This window comes from Sander vitreus, chromosome 4 (assembly GCF_031162955.1).
Source record: "Sander vitreus isolate 19-12246 chromosome 4, sanVit1, whole genome shotgun sequence".
NCBI lineage: Eukaryota > Metazoa > Chordata > Actinopteri > Perciformes > Percidae > Sander > Sander vitreus.
Window position 1 is genome coordinate 8,639,879 of NC_135858.1, and position 19,326 is coordinate 8,659,204.

Sequence of the window (19,326 nt, forward strand, 5' to 3'; positions counted from 1 at the left end):
ATTGATGTACTCATAATTGCACACCAATACTCTGTATGAATGTGCATTGTGATGACATTTATAGTACGAGTTATATAGTGCACAATGCAAGTACAGATTTCCATTAATTTCCATATAAGTCAGCCTGCAGACTTAATTCATAATGGCCACTATTGTACACTGATCAACTGTATACAAGTTATTTATAATGACATGTCCATTACTTTTGTTATAAGTTATAAGATGTATTAAAGCATTTGGAGAGCAATTCACTTCCACTGTTAACAAACTCAGTATTGCACTGTCCCTCCACGTCCACCATTAACAAATTGTCTCACTTCCTAACCTCTTAGCAGGCCAGATTTGCAGTGTGTTAATTTAATTAAACTCATTGATTTATGAATATGCAGCATCCACGCATAAAACTGAAATAACGATGGTTAACTTTTAAGGGTCCTCTTCATGACCAACCTTAAAACTCATATCATGTTGGTTGATTTTGGACACTAAACTTTAGTCGTGCATATTCCCAAATAACATTTCAATTAAATTAGGCTACCCCAAACTATTTGACCCACAGGAAGCCGAGAGCTTTTGGGGCCCCTGGTGTTCTGAGGCCCTGGGGCAGTTGCTTAGCCTGGATGGTAAATCTCTTTTGGATTTATAATTAGCAATTCATATACTGTACAAATATATATATATATATTATATTGCAAATTCACAGAGACACTGAGCATCCTCATAACAAGAACCTCTAAAATTGAAAACATTTTGAAATCAGTGATTTTTTTAATGATCATAATACTGCACTAAAATCAAGCTAATCAGCGTTCATCACAGATCACAGAATGTTTGATCTTAGCTAGTGGCATCTGTCTTATAGTTTCAGCTGAAGGGTGATTAGTGCAATCTACAATAATAAATATAAAGGATTGGACAAACAGTGAAAAGTGAAAGCAGATGGAGCATTGTATGCTGTTTTCTGACACTTACCGGCTCCGTAGTAAAATATGTCGCCGTAAAGACCATAAATCAGAAAGGGAAGTGTAAAATGGGTCAAACCTAATGTATTAGCCTACTAGTTTTTTACCATGAGCTGTATATAAAGGGGTTTAAACGGAAAACTATGAAAATAGTTCGTCGATGGGTGGCAGTAAAGTTCTTCTAGATGTGTCAGGTTTAACGAAGAAGTCCGCCAAGCTTTTTTCCTTCATTAACATTATTGTGTAAATTCACTCATACAGCATGTGACAAAAACATTAAGTATAAAACAGTTTGCCATCATGTGCATTCCTTACATTAAAAAGACGGTCCTGTCTTCACTCTCAACAAAGAAGTCCGCCAACCCTGAAGAAGAAGTACTTCCGTTGTGACGTATTAGCAAGTAGTAAATGGCGGTTGCGAACAGGGTGGACAGTAAACATTACCACGGTTATAACTGTAACGTTAACTGTCTAATTATCATCAAAACATGTACTCGAGTGTGTCGGAAATACAGGGTAGTTACAAAATGTTTATTTTCAACTTTCAGGTCGGTTCATGTGTCGTGCTGACAGGGAATTCACTGCCAAAGAGACGGAAGCGACGCAAACGGTAAGAAGTGAACCTTACAGACGGAGCTAACGTTAGCTACAACGTTAGCTCGTCAGTTTATTGTCCCAAATTAATTTCCAAAAACCGAGTGTCCCAAATGATGAGGGTCTTATTTGACACAGGTTAGTTTATTATCCCTAACCCTAACAGCACAGGTGGTTTAGCAGGTTCATAATTAATTGTATGGGGAATTTGGGACACTAAACTGCACGTATACCGTATACTGTGTACTAGCTATACTGTACTATATACTAGCTATGCCAACTGTGCTGTCTAACGTTACTGTCTTTGTTGTAATAAATAACTACCTCCAAGAACCGATATGCTAGATGTAAATATGGCTAATATTCTGCGGCAGCTTTCCTAACGTTACAAGTTACAAAGTTCAATGTTATCGTCTTCAGTTAAACTAATGGAGAATGAAGATGGAGAAAGGGACACGGAGTCTGAAGAGGCTGAGCTCCGTCTGAAAGTAGAGTCGTTGAAGCAGGAGCTCCACGAGTGCAGAGCCGAGCTGACCAAGTTACAGAAACAACTGAACCAGTCCGAAAGACTGCAGAGGAGCACAGAGAGCTACAACGAAGACCTGAGGAAACAAGTCAGTGCATAGTAGCACTTACAGAAATGACCATTCTGACCTGGTCTTTATTTTACGCAATGTGGTCCACAACTGCTGCAAAAGGAATGAATGAAATCAGTCTGAGTTTGTGAATCATTACAGTTCTATTATCACGTTACTACGATAGATGTTTCAATAACGCCTGCCAATTGAATGTATCTAAAATGTATTGTTTCAGGTTGACCATCTGAGTGCAGAGATTCATGACCGGAAGAAGAAAGATAAAGACAGAGTCGACAGTGAAACTCAGACAGAAGAAAATGTATGGACAGAAACTGGTATGTTAGTTTTGTATATTTACATTAAATAAATAAATAAAATTATCATTTCCCGCCCGTCAGAAAGCGAGTCAACTGTTAGAAATTGTTCACTATTCCTCTCCAGAGTATTACAACTACTACTATGGAGGCTACTCTCAGAACCCAGAGGCTTCAGACACAACGGACGGCCTGAACACAGTAGTAGCAGCAGTGGATGCAGCTGATGGCAGCGAGGCCGCAGAGGTTTCAGCACCAAATGAAGCAGCAGCTGCTGGTGCTAACCCTCCCACTGACGACAGTGTTGCAGTCACAACAGAGGTTTGTTATATTAAGAAGTTACTTAAGCAGAAGTAATTGCAAATATTTCTCTTTACACCGTGAATGACTAAAAAATCATTATCAGAATTGTAATTGATGGTTCAATGGCTAATTGATTAATTGTTCAACACTAATCCCAAATACTGAAATGAGATGTTGATATGAGTGGATAAATTGAATAAATAAATGAGAGTTTACATTATGACTAATAAATGGCATTATGACTTTCAGGAGGGTGATGGAGGATCCATAGCTGACATGTTGAGGGCCACTGCTGAAGAGGCAATGACACAGACTGGGTTTGTCTTCGATGAGACTACTGGAATGTACTATGACCACAGCACAGGCTTCTACTATGACTCGGTTTGTCAAAAAAACCTTTTTAAGTAAAATTGAGGGCTGTCTATAGCAAAATTATTTTAGCAGCAATTTAGTTTTTTTTTTTTTTTTTTTCCCCCTCTCTGACAGACATTTTGTACCAGTCCTCTGATATTACATGTGTTTTTTCTCTTCCGCAGGCCAGTCAATTGTACTATGATGCCAACACAGGCATTTACTACTACTATGATGCAGAGAGTGGGCGATACCAATTTCATTCCAGGATTGAGGTGCCTGCTGCACAAACTGCTGCAGAGCTTTGCCATGACAAGAGCACTGGTGAAAAGAAGGGCAAAAAGTTTAAGAAAGGGTCCAAGAAAATCTCACACCAGGATGATAAGGTATGTAACACCTGGATCTTTTATTGATGCATACCATGGTTTAATGTTATACTTGACAGTATCTGATAGCTGGCTTTTTGACTTTGTAGTTCCCCTGTTTAAAAAACGAATGACTTTACAGTATTGGTCTCGGTCTTCAAATGCTTTTTTTTTGTATAAATTTGAGGCTAGTTTACTAAAAGATTATCCTCTGACCTAGGTGCAAGAGGTGACTAACTCATTGGCTAAAATGAAGATTTCTTCTTACTGGAATACTGCTTCCCACAGAGGTACACCTTTTAATACCACCATGCAAAGCCATTCAGAAGAATAGCTCAAGATATTTTTTTAACCTGGGCCTTTATTTAATAGTTTTGCCATCACAATAGGAGGAATCAATACTAATACATCACTTACACAGTTCCAATGAAGCTGTTATTCACACAAGCAACACCTTACCAATATTTGACTGTGATGTGATGATTCACACAGTCTGGTTGGGTCTATGTCAAGCTCTAAAGTAAGTGACATTTTCGCACAATAATGTGATGGTCAAACTAAGAAAGTAAAGCCCAAGTTGTAAGACTTAAATCATAAAGCATTCAGTCATTTTATATCGTAGGCTATCAAACAGTGGTTTGTGTGATCTAACATCTGTTCAAATGGTCATTAGTTACTCTGTGTCATAAATCAAGGATTTGGCCACCTGTGCTTATAAATCAAAGGTAAAAAGTAATATTTAGATCACTGAAGTTTTCCCTGGTGTAATTTATTGGAGGTGTATAGTGAATTGTCTTTGAAGACTGAAACCATGTACAAAAACAGTGCCTGGCATGAAACCTGGGATCTACAAAGCCAACTTGCCCCTGTCAGTGAACATCGCTGGAGATTGTAATCTCACTGTCGACTGTCTGATGGCAGGAAATCATATTTGATGAGGTACAGTTGGAAGACGAAGAAATGGACTGGGTCGAAAAGCCAACAGCTAAGAGGACCACAGAATCCCGAAAACTGAAGCGAAAGTCTCGCAGTCCCGATGTGGCTCCCCGTAGAAAAGACTCTTCTAAACATAAAGCGGTTAGCGACAAATCTTTGTCAAAAAGAAAGAAGCAGGAAACCGGTTCACACAATGATGATAAGGATGATAAGGACAAAGGTAGATCAAGGAAGAAAAGGAAGAAATCCAAGTCTAAAAAACGGAAGAAGAAAAAGAGCCCGGTTCGGAGCAATGACTCAGAGGGGAACAGCGAACCGGAAGAGGGTGAGATTACAGAGTCGGAAAGAGAGGAGTGGGGGTCCACTCCCTCGTTCTCATCGTCTTCTAGCTCCAGCTCCAAGGAAAGCCCAGAGTCCGAAATGGAGACTCAGAGTCATGAAGGTGAGAGGGGAAACGAGCCAAATTCAGAGCTTGTTCTGGGCACAAGATGCTTTATGTTTAGCGTTTTAAATCACCTTGTTGCTAAAATGTGCTATAGAAATAAAGACAAACAATTAGCTCTTATGTACATTTGTTAAATCTGGTAGTAACTTGAAGCTAGTTAGAGCATCACCTGTCATCTGTACTATTCTGAGGTCGCAATGTTCCTGTGACAATGCAGTTGGTTTATTTTTCTTGCAGTCACAGACATTTGGCCGCCCTGTGTAAGAGTGACAGTGGTCAGATCTCCAGTGCTGCAGGTGGGCTCTCTGTTCATCATCACAGCTGACTCTCGAGCCACCGTTGGCAGGTTTGTGCTAGTTTCTCTCTTGTCATGTGGCAGCATGAGTTACATATCCGTAAAAGGCTTCATACTTTCATACCAAGCCAGACTTAGTGAAAATATGAGGAAATGATCTGTCGGCAAGTCATAAAGACACCATGCTGTCTTTCTGTTGCAGAGAGAAAGATATGGACCATGCAATCCGAATACCAGAAATGGGAGTCAGCAAGGTACCCCTCTCCACTTTTATATTTGTCCAGGTTTTTTTTCAAACTTTCTTTTCATATTGCAGGGTTATGCGATGTTTCTAACTGTGAACTGTATTTCGTTTTAGCTCCATGCAGAGGTGTACTTTGACCAGGATCAGCAGAGCTACATGCTGGTGGACCAGGGAAGCCAGAATGGAACAGTCATCAATGGCAACCGGATCTTGCAGGTCAACATTATGTCTGTTTGTTGCCTCCTAAATAAAATAGTTCAACTTTAACTCGGCAATGACGCGATCAATGCATCTTTATTCTGCAGCCTAAAACCAAATGTGAGCCACATGCGCTGATGCACGGTGATGAGGTGAAGATGGGAGATACCGTGCTGTCCTTCCATATCCACTCGGGCACTGATACCTGCGATGGCTGTGAGCCTGGTCAGGTGATGGCTCACCTCAGCAAGCACAGGAGGGAGGAGAATACTACAGGTAAGCCACCTCACGAAAACACATCCACAGAAAAACATTTTGTTGTATGATACAACAGTGGTATACTGAGCTACTCCTCAAACAAAGGCTCAGTGTGAGATTGCATTCACTAGTTTTGATTGTGTACCACATGTTAGAAGACATGAGGAGAACATTATTTTAGAGTGTAATATTTAGCTTCACTCTGTATTTTCCCAAAGGCCCTGCTCTCACCAAAGAGGATAAAGAGGCACTGAGACAAAAGGAACTGAAGCAGATGAAGGCCAAATATGGCCTGCAGGTGAGTGCTATCAGGACTAACTGTCACCAGTTTTAAGTTTTAAAAACTCAGCCAAAATGGAGCCAGTCACCTCTTTGGTTTTCTGTAAACAGAGCAGTGAGTATGAGGAGGCCAAAGCCCTGAGGAACCCCAGATACCAGGACCGAGCAGAGTCTCGACGACAGACGGTGGGCAGCGAGGGTGTTTTCCAACGAGATGATGCACCTGCTTCTGTTCATCAGTAAGTATGTTGTCCCTGACTGTAATTGCTAAAGAAGGAAAACAATGGATGAAGTGGTAATCATGTATTATGTCTTACTTGTCTTCTTAAAGGGAGATCAGTGAAGTCAATAAAGGACGGAAAATGCTGGAAAAGATGGGCTGGAAGAGAGGAGAGGGCCTGGGTAAAGAGGGAACTGGAAGAAAAGACCCGGTAAGACAATCTGGGGATGTTCTGTTGGCAGATTCTGTTTGGACTAAAAATGAATTGTGAAGCAACAACATTATTTGGTTGTGTTTCTTTCTCATTCCTTTCCCCACAGATTGAACTGAAAATCAGGAAGTCCCATTCAGGTTTGGGGGCTGGTGGCGCCATGTCTCTGGACGGCGTCTCTATGACCAAATCAAAGTCCCAGAAGAACTGGGAGAAAGCGCGCGAGAGATTTGCCGATTCGTGCCAGCCTGACATGCTGTCTCCTAAAACGCAGAAGAACACGTCACCCAAAGCCTGGGTCCGAGGAGAAGAGACTGAGACTGCAAACACACAAGCAGGTGTTGATACAGACGGCCAAAGTTAGGAATACGTGAGAGAGAATATACTGTGGATTTAAAAGCTGGGAGGTTTGATGCGTATCTCTCTCCTGTCAAAGGAAATGTGATGTCTGTAAATTGACAGAGCTGCCACTGTGCCTCCCAGAACAAAGGGATATGAAAAGGAAAATGAATCGCCTCAAGCAAATATTGACACAGTGAAGCTATATTTCTCACAATGAGATCATGCTATGACGAGACAACTGTGGATCTGTGAAGACAACCCTGTAACTGATCATGTTAAACCAGTCACAACTTCTTGGTGTAATAGTGCCCCCCCCCCCACCCCCACAAGAAAAATGTTGCACATAAAAATGTGAACGTCCTTAACCTTTTGGTGCAGTTTGATTATTTGCCTATTATTATTGTCATTGGTGTGTTTGCTCAAAAGCACATGGGCACACACATACACATACTTGTGTAAGGCCAGTGAGCAAACATGTTTAACAATCTGCCTGTATGCAGTCTTATCTGTGGGTTCAGTGTGAGGGTGTGTGAATATTTGCACGTGTCTGCCAAGTGTATGCTTGAATAGAGTCCACTCTCACACCAAATGGAAAAAGAATGAGAAGTCTAGTTATACGCCCAGTATTGTAGTTTACATCATAGTAGTACATGTTGTATATTCTTGCTGCTACTGCATTACTATAACTGCATACACCTTCACAAATATGAACTAGTAATGTGGGAGAGATAAAAAGCCTCATACATCATTGGTTCAGCTGCAAGCAACACGTTTAAAATCAATGAATGAAGACGAAGTGACAAAAGATTTAGTCTTTAAAATCAGCATCAAACAGGTGAGTAATTTGACTCACGTGACACTGTTGGTGTGACTCCTTGAGCTGGTTCGCCTGCTGTTCTTCTGACTTATATTGCCGCCCATTTTGATCTTTCCTGTCGATGGATAGACACCGCCACCAGTGTGTTTGTCTTAGCTAGTAGGCACTTTACTGCACTCCTCTGAGACTGTTCAATTGTAGTCTTGCATTGCTAGACCTATCTTCACAGAGCTGGTTCAGTAGTAGTGATGCAATGCTGTCAGATTTCTTTCTCTCTTGACAAGTGGGTTCTTTTGTCCCTCCCTCCTATTATCTCCTCCCTCAACTTAACTGCACTAACTGGAAGTAAACACTCTGCAGCTTATACTGTAGTGTAACAAAACTGGGAGGGATCAGCTTGTGTCCTAAGTGCCCGGTTGTATTGGGTAGAAAGTCTCAGCCATAAAACGATGTGGTTGAGTTATGAGATAAAGTGGGAATTCATTCCTCTGTGAGGATGTGGCTCAAGGCTTTTGAAAGATCTGGCTTGACCAGTTCCTGACACTGTAAGAGTATTCAGAGGAACACTGATCCACTGTTCTTTCAAGTGCAGGCCATTCATAATGTAATTTCTTCAGAAGTTATTATGCAAAATGTGATGTGATTCTAAGTCCTTTAGGGGGAAATGAGCAGATTTGAGTTATATTCACAGTCTGTTGCGTGATAATGATAATATACCAGTAATTCAATCTCTTCTGTTTTGCCGGCCATGTTGAAGTGCATTTTTCCCAACTGTTTAGCTGAACACTGGAGTGTACACATGTTGTGAAATCTGTGTAACAGAATGAGTGCAAGTGCTTATTAATCTTGCAGAGAGAATACACTTTCACTTCTCCTGCAGTTTGAAAATGTGAATATTCTTGAGGCAGCTGTTTTTTCCTGGGATTGTACTCTCACAGGCAAGTGAAAACTAGTTCCCTCTAAGCCTAGGTTTGGAGCTGAAACTGAATCGGGGTTATGAGACAGACAAGAAACAGTGTTTCTAATCCATGTGATTGTTCAAGACAAGCCTCAGCCTGCATAGCAATATAACAAATCTAGATAATTTGGCATCTTTCACACACAAAATAAACAATTGGGATTTAAGAATGCAGAACGAGGGCTGCTTTTATTATATCACCATGTCTGTATTTTAAGAAAACCTGCCATTGCAATGTCTGGCTCTCATAATGACGCCTGGTTTTCAACCCCTTCTAGCTTTGGGCTGCACACAGGAGCAAGAAAAGGTCATCCCCTTTTCATACATGCATACATACACCCAATCACGCAGACTTGTAAAAAAAAAAAAAACACTGTTGTGTGTTGCATTTTTAAAGATTAGACAAAGAAGAAAGGAGCGTCTCATATTTGCAGATAATCAGAAGTTATTTTTAAATGCAAGGTTAAATTTCATCATATTAAAGGTGCTGTAGGTAGGATTGTGAAGATCCAGGACTTAGCCAAAACATACAAAAATAACATACAAACAACTTCTCAGTCCCTTCCCCCTTTCTGCTAAAGCCCAAAACGTTCTCCTTAGCCCCTCCCCCCACAAGGGAAAATTAATGCGTGTGCATGAGCAGTGATTGACACACAGTTAGACACCCCCCTGGCCCTGAATGGTGCATCTGAACAGGGCGCGGTGGATTTTTGCAAATCACACTACAGGCTGTAGGTGGTGTCAGAGGAGCCAGATTTTATTTTAAATGACCTGCTTCATGTAGTTCTACTGGAACATAGGGTTCAGCAAATATGACAGAAAGTTAGTTTTATAAGAATGACAGTATGTGAGTCTTAAAGGTGCAGTTACCTACTGCACCTTTAAGACTCACATACTGTCATTCTTGACTAAAATGGTTGTGGTTATTATAATATGGTTATGTTACGTTCAGTATGTTGTCAAACAAGTGATGTACAATATAAAAGAAAATACATTTAAATAATTACAATAAATTACATTATATACATTAAATTAACTAAAATAAATTACATTAAATTGCACTAAACAGATTAAATTAAAATACAATTATTGAATTAAAGTTAATTAATTTGAATCAATTACATGAAACTGAATTAAATAAATCTTATTAAATCACAGTTCATATATGAAACAAAGTCAAATATTGACTTGTTTTTTGTCTGAGAAAATGTTCCTTTCTCAACCTTTGATGACGTAATTCTACTTTAAGCCATATTTTAACGATACACTTTGGCCATGGAATCAACTTTATTTATTAATTTGATGATTTTTTTAATGTGCCCATAGCCCAATTGTCAAAGAAGAGCTGTTAAACATTTCGCAGACAGCTGCGATATTTCAAGTTCATCAGCAGTGCAAACTGCATTTTACCAGCATCCTGTCATCTCCGCTGGTATTGGATGGTTTCCATTGATTAGTGAGATGTATTGATTCTCCACCAAAAAAAACAAGAATTTACCATCAGATGAGTTTATTTTTGTTGCATTTTTCCAAAACACTGCCATGATGAGGCACATTGCCTGTAGCAGCTGACTGATTGCGAGCAAGTCTACTCCTACCTTCTCTCGGAGGACCTACTTAAACTACTTTGAATTAGCAAAAGCGTCCTTCAGTTAGTCAATAGGTCATTTTAGTCTCTAAAATGAAACAATCTGAAAAGGAAGACTAACTCTTTGGTTGGGCTGCTCGGGAAATCAGAAGTAGACTTTGTTTGTTTTTGTTTTCAGGGGTCACACAAGCCAAAAAGGTTTGGAACTCCAGTGTTATGGGATAATCCCTCGCACTACTCTGCCACCATATGGAAGCTGGGGAGAGAAAGTTGCCCAGACATGCAGATTATCCTGATCTGTCATGGACTGAAGAGCCTGACATCAACTGATAGACTGTGAACACTACTACTAGAGTCTGTGTACTGTAGACTTCCCCCGCTGTGTGTCAGAGGAGTGACCACAAAGTAATAGTAAGAGAGCAACTCCTTCATCATCATCATTCATAGTTTCCCTACACGGGGCAGGATGTCATTCATTTCCATCATGGTCAAGGGCTGGGCTAGGCTCACTGGAGTCTGTAATTTAGGAAAATGTACCTCATAAATACAGTTCAGTTAGTGACAGTCTCACTATTTATAAGACTTGAACTGCAGTTGCATGCGTTTAGAGCTTGTCTGGTGTATTGCGTTGCTCGGAGCCGAACACAGCTTGTTGTACTTTGAAATGCCAGTCACAATGTGTTTTTCAGAGCGATTCAAACAGCTGTGTGGCAGAATGAAGTTTTTGTGTAATACACAGTGTACACATAGTCATGGGGTCACGTGAGTGATCACAGCCACAAAATGAAGACAATAGCTGTACAGACAGATGGGAGTCTCTTTGTAGTCCACTCTAGTGTGTTTCAATATAAAAAAAAACCAAGTAGATTGCAGAAATGTGTTGCACAGATCAGGAGATGAATAGGGAAATGCACAGAATGAAAAACAATCCGAATGAATGATATTCCAAATGAAGGATGACACAAGCATGTTTTTGATTGAACAGTAAGAACCCACCGTGTTTTGAACAAAACTGATGCCTTTGTGCTCTTTTACATGCAATACTCTACATATCTTTCTAATGTGTGTTTCAGTTACACTTGTTAACTTACTACATTCACGTAAGTACTGTACTTAGGTACAATTTTGAGGTACTTGTACTTTACTTGAGTATTTCCATTTTATGATACTTTCTAATTCTACTTCACTACATTTTGGAGGCAAATATTTTACTTTTTACTCCACTACATTTATTTGACAGCTTTACTTACTAGTTACTTTGCAGAGTTAGATTAGTAATACAAAAAATAAATCAACTAATACACGATGATGCATTTTATAGGTTAAGCTATAGCAGTAATTAAAACTAGCAACACCTGTACCAGCTGCAACATTAACTTAATTAATGAATGCATCACTAATTATAATACAGTAATACAATATGTTGTGAAATGGGCCATTCTGCATAATGACTATTTTTGGTACTATTAAGTATATTTTAATGCTAATACTTTTGCACTTTTACTTAGAGTATGAATGCAGAACTTTTACTTGAAATAGAGTATTTTTAACATAGTAAAAGATCTCAATACTTCCTCCACCACTGATTGTGTTACCCTCTCTTTTTTTGTGGCTCCAGACAGAAGCAGAAAACCACCCTTCCCAGCCAAACTCAACACACTTTCCTTTCATTTTTGCCAGACCACGTCTGCAACTCTGTGTTATCTATCGCAATCTCGGTCTGTGCCTGTGATTCCATTGAGAGGCATGAGACCAGAAGCGACACAAGTCTGAGAAACAGTTCTGTGTTGACTCAGCTTCCCCCCCACACTCCACTTCCGGCCCAGCCAGCCCTCCCAGCCACGTCCGTCCACACCGCCCGGTGAGCCTCTATAAATCAGAACAGCGCACACAGGCTCAAAACACACAAGATTGCACTATTTTAAAACTTGTTTTGTAATCATTGGAAGGCAGTCAAAAGAGATTTGAGCACAAAGAATGCACGTGTTGGGTGGGAATGCTCATGTGAGGAGAGGAGAGGTCAGGAAGTGGGGGTTTAAATGCCTCCAAGAGTTCACAGGTCATCCAACTTGATCTTTTTGAGTAAAAGGAAATGATCTACATTCCAGCGTGAATATGTTTTTTACTTGAAGCACCCTCTTTCAAAGTGGCCCTTTTCATGTTGGCAAATTAGATTACACTATTTGAAGCCTCTTGCAACATTATTAAAGCACATTATGTAATCCTGTTAAAGCTGTCATAAGGCTTCTGTTTGTGTATTTGAGGGGGGAATATCCCATTCCATGTATGTCATGCCATGTGTATAAATACCAGATACAGACCAAAATTCTTGTGCTCCAAACAGAATGGAAATTCACAACCAAACTATGGCTTCCTCCCGGCAAGTGACTCATTCAGAGCCGCTGTTGAACGTCTTCCACCCCTGGCCTTTCCTTCTTCGAGCCCGAGCCTCTGGGTGTGTCTCCTGTGACCTCATCTTCCCAGAAAATCTCAACAGTGACAGTGTTCACGTGATGCAGCATCTTTCATGCAAGTTGTCCACAACAACAAACTGGTCAGTTCATAGAAAAAACATCTCACTTTGCTGATTACATCAACAGCACGGATGGTGGTGCCGGTGCTGTTCTCGCCGGTACTTCTGCCTGTTCATTCAACCAGAGCATCAACCAGAGTGTGTGAGTGTGTGTGTGTGTGTGTGTGTGTGAGTGTGTGTGCAGACCTGTTTATACAGGTTACTGCTAAAAACTTGTACAAACCAAACATTCAGTCTGAAACTTATTGTTATTGCCAAAGTTCTTTCCATTCAAATCTTTGTGTCTCATTCTACCTCAAGGACACATATATTTCCGTAACCTGCCTGTTGTTTCTGCAAATCTTCAGCGTTAATGAACAGAAGTACTGAACAGCTTCGCACATCACGCCCAACACAAACTGCTGGGTCGACCAGTGAGGGGAATTATACATTCATGAACAGAGGCTTTGTGTTCGTGAAAAAGACAATAGCTCCCACATGGCAGCAGGACTTTTTAAACCAGACACAGCACATTCAATGAGTCATCTGGCACACTGTCCAAAAGTCAGCAGATCAGTACCAAAAAACACATAGTTAACTAATATACTCAAAGCACATAATGATATGAATAACGGGACACCTGACAGGCAGACTGGCTGTCACATTTTGAGTTTAAAGAGTGTAAATCATACCTTGGCTTCTTTGAGGACTGACGGGCTGTGACGGATCTGCTGGGAGGTTTGTGTCCTTAACAACACAATGGAAAGAAAAGTCCTTGGTCAGTGACAGAGGTCCTTAAGGGGGCTTGTGCTCTGACTGCTTTTGGAGGTGCCGCTCTTTGAGGGAAAATACTTGTTCTATCTGCCTGACGGAGCCTAGTCCATGTGGCTGGATGGGAAATGAACTTTCTGGGCAAAGAGCCAAGAGCAGAGTTGGTTTTAAAGACACAGCAGTTGCAGTGCTATAAGGTTTTGTCTTTATACAGTATAAGTTACAAGTTACGACTGTATTTATCATTACCATGCATACTGCTGAGTTCATATCCACTGTTACTTAATAATACTTGTTTAACTTATGCTTTAATGAGCATTTAGCACAGCAAGAGACCATAAAGACTATATGCAGCATTACACACTCATATCATCTCAATTTAAACTAATATCATAGCTTCACACTAGCAATTTTAGCAGCTAAAATCTACATCAATTCACAAAACACTCACAAACACTTACACAACTCTTCCAGTGGTGGAAAGTAACTAAGTAGGCTACATTTACTCAAGTAGCTACTGTACTCAAGTACAATTTTAAGGTAATTGTACTTTACTTGAGTATTCCCATTTTCGGCCTCTTTATACTTCTACTGCACTACAATTCAACTTCTACTCATATAGTGCACTTTTTACTCGACTGCATTTATTTTATTACTTAAGTTACCAGTTACTTTGAAAATTCAGATAATTTATACGAAATATAATCAACAAATACATTATGACATATTAGACTTTATTGACCCCGGTGGAAATTCACAAGCTACCCAGCTCTATATCAAGTAATTAAAATGAGCCCCACCTAGCATTAAAGTGATGTAATGATAATCCAATAACATAATATAGCTTACATGTTTCTGAAAATTGGTTACTTTTGGTACTTTATACCTATATTTTGATGCTTATACTTTTGTACTTTTACTTGAGTAAACATTTAGATGCAGAGTATTTCTACAGTGCATGGTATTTCTACTTTTACTTAAGAGATCTGAGTACTGCTCTCTCGGTGATCTCTCCACTCAGCTTGGCTATTCTGAAAAATGACAAACTCAGAAGGTGATCTGTGATTTTAGTAACTAAATCCCACTGAAAATGAGATTTGAATGTGCAGTATGATTTAAATAAAAAGGAAACATCTGTTCAGTTGTCACTGCTGTGCTGCCTTTTTGTAGCACCCGTTTAAAGAAAAAACACAGAGTTTGGTATCATAATTTTACAGTTTTGTCCGTTAATGTGATGGTAATGACCACACTATGCATGGCTATGCATAACACAAGCAGTCATGAATTGTAAATATGTGAGTGGTTTCTCCCTCTAGTGGTTAATCCTGAGAAGGCAACTGCAGCAGAAAGCCTCTGCAATACATCTGCCTGCTGCAGTTAACAGAAACTCTGTGGATTATACAGACAGCTCAGCAGCAGCAGCAGCAGCACACAGAGACACTGCAGCTGTCATAGCCACCAGGCCAAGTCAACAGTTCACCAAAGAGCTGTGGTTTCCATCTCAATATGTGAAGAGAGGACTTTCTGTTCTACTACTTCTTTTTCCCTATGGATTAACAGGCTGAACCTGATCAATTATGGATCCCTTTCATTCCCACTGTAGCCTGGCAACAAGCTACTGGATAATATGCACAGACACATCTTCATTTCACCACTACTAATATAGGTACTATGATGAGGTGATATAAAGGGCTTAGTAAAATCTAAATGTTATGTACTGAATGCTTGGTGGAGTGTTTGTTAATAATTCAAGGTGATAATTGAACTATAACTACAATGTATCTTAGCCTAATGGATCCCAACATTTTTGAAGATCTAAGTTTCACGCACAGTCACACAGACTGATTCATGACATGATGTTTTTTTTTAAATTTATTTATTTATTTTTAATAATTTGTATTCATAGGCTACAGACCAAATCTGATACATGGGGAACTATTCATGACCAAATCTGGGAAATATACCCATTTGGACATTTAAGCATATAGTCTGCAAAGTCATTGCTGTGTAATATCAGTTAAAAGATGACAGTCAATCACTACAGAACCACACTCTGTTCTACTGTCACTTAAAGGCCCTGAAAACCTATTTTCCCCATCAGCTTTTGGATCCTGAACATACTATTTCCTGCCAAAGCTAGAACAGTTTTCATTATTTCACTTGAGAGATTTCTGTTTTAGCTTTTTTTTTCTCTAAGCTATTCTAACTCATTGCATGCTGATAAACAGAGGGTATACTCAGCTTTACTATGCAAAAATGATGATGCTGAAGAATGCTGAACTGAATGCACTGGTAGGAGGTGAACTCCAAATCCACGCACAACAATTACCCATAGGAGTTGGCCTACAAAACAACACATAAAAAAGTCTGTCAAAAGTCATCTTACAAGCATTATTGACAGAAGATAAAGTCAGACGCACAGACTGGGGCAGAGTTGTGCTCACACATTTCTATAAAAATATTGGCCTATTTAAAAAAAAACATTTGAATAACCTATAACAGGACATTTGATTTTAATTCAATTGTATGTATTTTTTGCAGCATTAGAAAAAGGTGATATCACATACTGGGTTGTTTGGTTACTGTCAATCATATCTGATTAAAACCACACCACAAAATCCTGATCCAGCTGATCAGTGTCTGGTGTCAGCGTCAGACAGAGTTTTTAAATGTTAAATGGAATAAAGTAAGTAAGTAAGTAAAGTTTATTTGTATAGCACCTTTCACAGATAAAAATCACAAAGTGCTTCACAATAAAATGTAATACAACACAACAAATTAAAATACAAGAACATTTAAATACAAATAGAATTCATAACAAACAACCATAAAAACCCCTCGTCTAACTTCTTTAATTGCTTTTTAAAAGATTCAACAGAATTCACACAACGTAGAGAGGGAAGCAAGACATTCCACAGCCTAGGAGCTACTGCTTGGAAGGATCGATCCCCTCTAGTTTTAAACTGAGTGCGGGGAACCACTAATAGCCTCTGACCTAATGACCTCAGACTACGGGTGGGAGTATGAAGCTGTATGTAGGGAGGAACTTGACCATGCAGAGTTCTAAAAGTAAGGACCAGGATTTTAAATTGAATTCTATACTGGACTGGTACATACTGTAACTACACTTTTACATAGCCATATTCTACTGCTCTTCATACTATTCATCCTGCACATACACTTATTCTCACTACTCTTATAATGTTACTGTTTCTGCACTACAATGGTACTGTTAACACACTGCACATAGCTGTACATACTGTACATATCTGTCTATATGGTTCATACTGAATATCCATATTTTATTCTGTTTTTCTTATAATAATACACTGCATTTATCTATATTATTTTTTACTACTATTATAATGTTACTGCTGCCACATTGCACATATTTGTACATGTTCATACATTGTTCATATTACATAGCCATATTTATTCCGCTCTTATAAGGTAACTGCTAATACACTGCACACATTTATATTTCATTTATATTACTCTAAACCACCTTCTGTAAACCAACTGTACACTACTGTCTACACTGCACTATATTTCTTGTCCTGTCTATACTTGAATATCACATTGCACTTTTCCGCTCTTTTTGCACTTCTGGTTGGATGCAAACTGCATTTCGTTGTCTTTGTACTTGTACTCTGCACAATGACAATAAAGTTGAATCTAATCTAATTGAATCTAATCTAACCAGTGAAGTGCTGCTAAAACAGGCGTGATGTGTGCTCTTTTGTTAATGTGAGTTAAAAGCCTTGCAGCAGAGTTCTGAACAGCCTGGAGACAGTAAAGCTCCTTCTTACTCAAACAGGTAAAAAGACTGTTAGGAGTAATTTAAGCGAGAGGAAATGAAAGCATGAATGATCATCTCCAACTCACCCTTTGACACTAGTGTTCTTAATTTGGAAATATTCCTCAGATGGAAGAAACAGTTTCTAACTAATTGTTTAGAGTGGTGCTCCAAGGACATGGCTGAATCAAAAACAACACCTAAGCTCCTGAGGCTCGACTGGACAGACGAGCCTAAGTCACCAATATGCTGCCTTATCTGAGGGATTCTACTTTCAGGGGCGACAATTAGTGTTTTTGTTTTAATAAATAATACCTTAGGATTATGTTTTTTTTTAATTCATTAATATTTAAGGTTATAGAACTGATTGATTGACTTGATTTGAAGCCAAGTTTTCAGGAGCTTTAAAGAGTAATTAAACACCCACTAAAAATATTTGCTGATGTGGTGGTCTAACCTCTCACCTTGCTGCCATGATGTACAGGTGTACTCCAGGACACTGTGACATCACTGTTAGGTATTACAGGTGCAACAGAGCACCCTTCTTACCACACCCAACCAGAATTGAGACAGGCTTGAAACTTTCAACCAGAAGTTACTCTTTAAACCTGAAATAACTGAGTTATTTGGCCACTTGGGGGCAGTGGAAACATGTTCTGAACATTGACATCCCATTACATTTTACATTGATATGGTAAACTTGTGTAACCAGTGGCTTATTTACACATCCAGCAGTTATGGAGCAACATGTACAGTGTTTGTGGCCACCTGCTGAATGTTAGTATAATATTCACTCTCTTTTAGCTCTGTTTTTGTTCCCCACCAACTCTAAGGGAAACATCTGTCTCTTTAGCTGCTAAACGCTCCACTATATGTTCACCAGCTAGTAATACTGTGTATGGGGTGCCGAATGTAAAAGTTCGGTTACAATTTTTCGGTCATTTCGGTCAGTATTTTGTATTATTGACTTATATCACAGAAATGTCTTAATATTTTTGTGTACTATAATGCCGTTGTTTTGTTTGACTCATATCTCCTTGTGTGTTTAACGTTAGTTTGACTCATCCTTCACAAGCAATCTAGCTAGCTCACACACTGCAGCCGACATGTCATCTGAACAGGCCTCGCAGCACTGTAACTAGCTAAGTTAGCTAGGTCTCGCGATGCGAGACTGAACAGCAGTAGGCCTGTCACTCTATAGCCACATGTAAGTAGTTTTCAATACTTAGGTTACATTACCGTATTTTATTAACCTGAATTATGTTGCTATATTAGCTTGTGAAGGAGCTATCCGTTGCTAACGCTAATTTATCTCAAAAAGCAGAAACGTTAGCTAACTACGCCAAGATATGATTTCACTAGAGACCAGAGAGGTGTTGTAAGACTCGTCAAGTGTTGTCATGTGTTTACACTGTCTTACAATGAAACCATATCTTGGCAGTAACATTAGTTAGCTACTGCTTTTTGACATAAATTAGCTAGCTAACGTTAGCGTTAGCAACGGATAGCTACTTTGCAAGCCAATAAAATATAGCCTTGGCAAACAGAATTAAGGTTAATAAAACAAGATAACTAGCTATGTAACCAGTATTATAAACTTCTTACAAGTGGCTGGATTGTGACATTTTAGTTGTGTTCGGATGAATATGTTGGATGCATACCTGGACTTTATCCATGCTGGGCTAATGTTAGATTGCTTGGGAAGGATGACGTTAGTCACACATGGAGATATGTAATTCAAACAACGGTATTGTGATTAACACAACTATTAAGGCATGTCTGTAATATACCGGTCGGTCAATAATATAAAATACTGTAGATCAGTGCTTTCCAACCCTTCTGGTCTGAGGTTCCCCCACAGCCCTGTCATATAAACTCGCATACCCCGGCCTATCAATTCCCAGTATGTTCACACTATTTATCATATTAAAGTGAATATTCTTACATTTTCATGCAATTGAACTGTAAACATTTAGGTTGGTTTGGTCA

At 39.3% G+C, this 19,326-nt stretch overlaps 2 protein-coding genes across 6 annotated transcripts in view; one reads left to right on the forward strand and one right to left on the reverse strand.

Moving 5' to 3' along the window:
• tacc1 (transforming, acidic coiled-coil containing protein 1) overlaps positions 1–13,611 on the reverse strand; it is a 31,648-nt gene extending 18,037 nt beyond the window's left edge. The window contains exon 1 of one of the 2 annotated variants that reach the window (XM_078248050.1): positions 13,463–13,611. Coding sequence is in view for 1 of the 2 variants with exons in the window: in XM_078248049.1 (XP_078104175.1) it covers positions 7,749–7,816 (68 nt within the window). In the remaining variant the exon portion in view is untranslated. Of the gene's footprint in view, positions 1–7,748; positions 7,968–13,462 lie in introns of those variants that run through there. The other variant, XM_078248049.1, reaches the window with a different exon arrangement.
• Positions 1,378–7,255, forward strand: aggf1 (angiogenic factor with G patch and FHA domains 1). Of its 4 annotated transcripts, none has more exons than XM_078248054.1 (16): positions 1,378–1,419; positions 1,511–1,572; positions 1,977–2,170; positions 2,370–2,469; positions 2,576–2,769; positions 3,001–3,132; positions 3,288–3,488; positions 3,688–3,757; positions 5,086–5,194; positions 5,346–5,397; positions 5,502–5,603; positions 5,693–5,861; positions 6,062–6,141; positions 6,234–6,361; positions 6,454–6,553; positions 6,663–7,255. In XM_078248054.1, the coding sequence occupies exons 3-16, from the start codon at positions 1,985–1,987 to the stop codon at positions 6,915–6,917; spliced, it is 1,878 nt and encodes a 625-aa protein (XP_078104180.1). In that variant the 5' UTR covers positions 1,378–1,419; positions 1,511–1,572; positions 1,977–1,984; the 3' UTR covers positions 6,918–7,255. The 4 variants fall into 4 exon arrangements, with proteins under 4 accessions (XP_078104180.1, XP_078104178.1, XP_078104179.1 ...); XM_078248052.1 differs by lacking the exon at positions 3,688–3,757 and adding an exon at positions 4,389–4,845 and having other exon boundaries at positions 6,663–7,254; XM_078248053.1 differs by lacking the exon at positions 3,688–3,757 and adding an exon at positions 4,389–4,845 and having other exon boundaries at positions 1,388–1,572; positions 6,663–7,254.
• Positions 13,612–19,326: the final 5,715 nt, after the last annotated feature.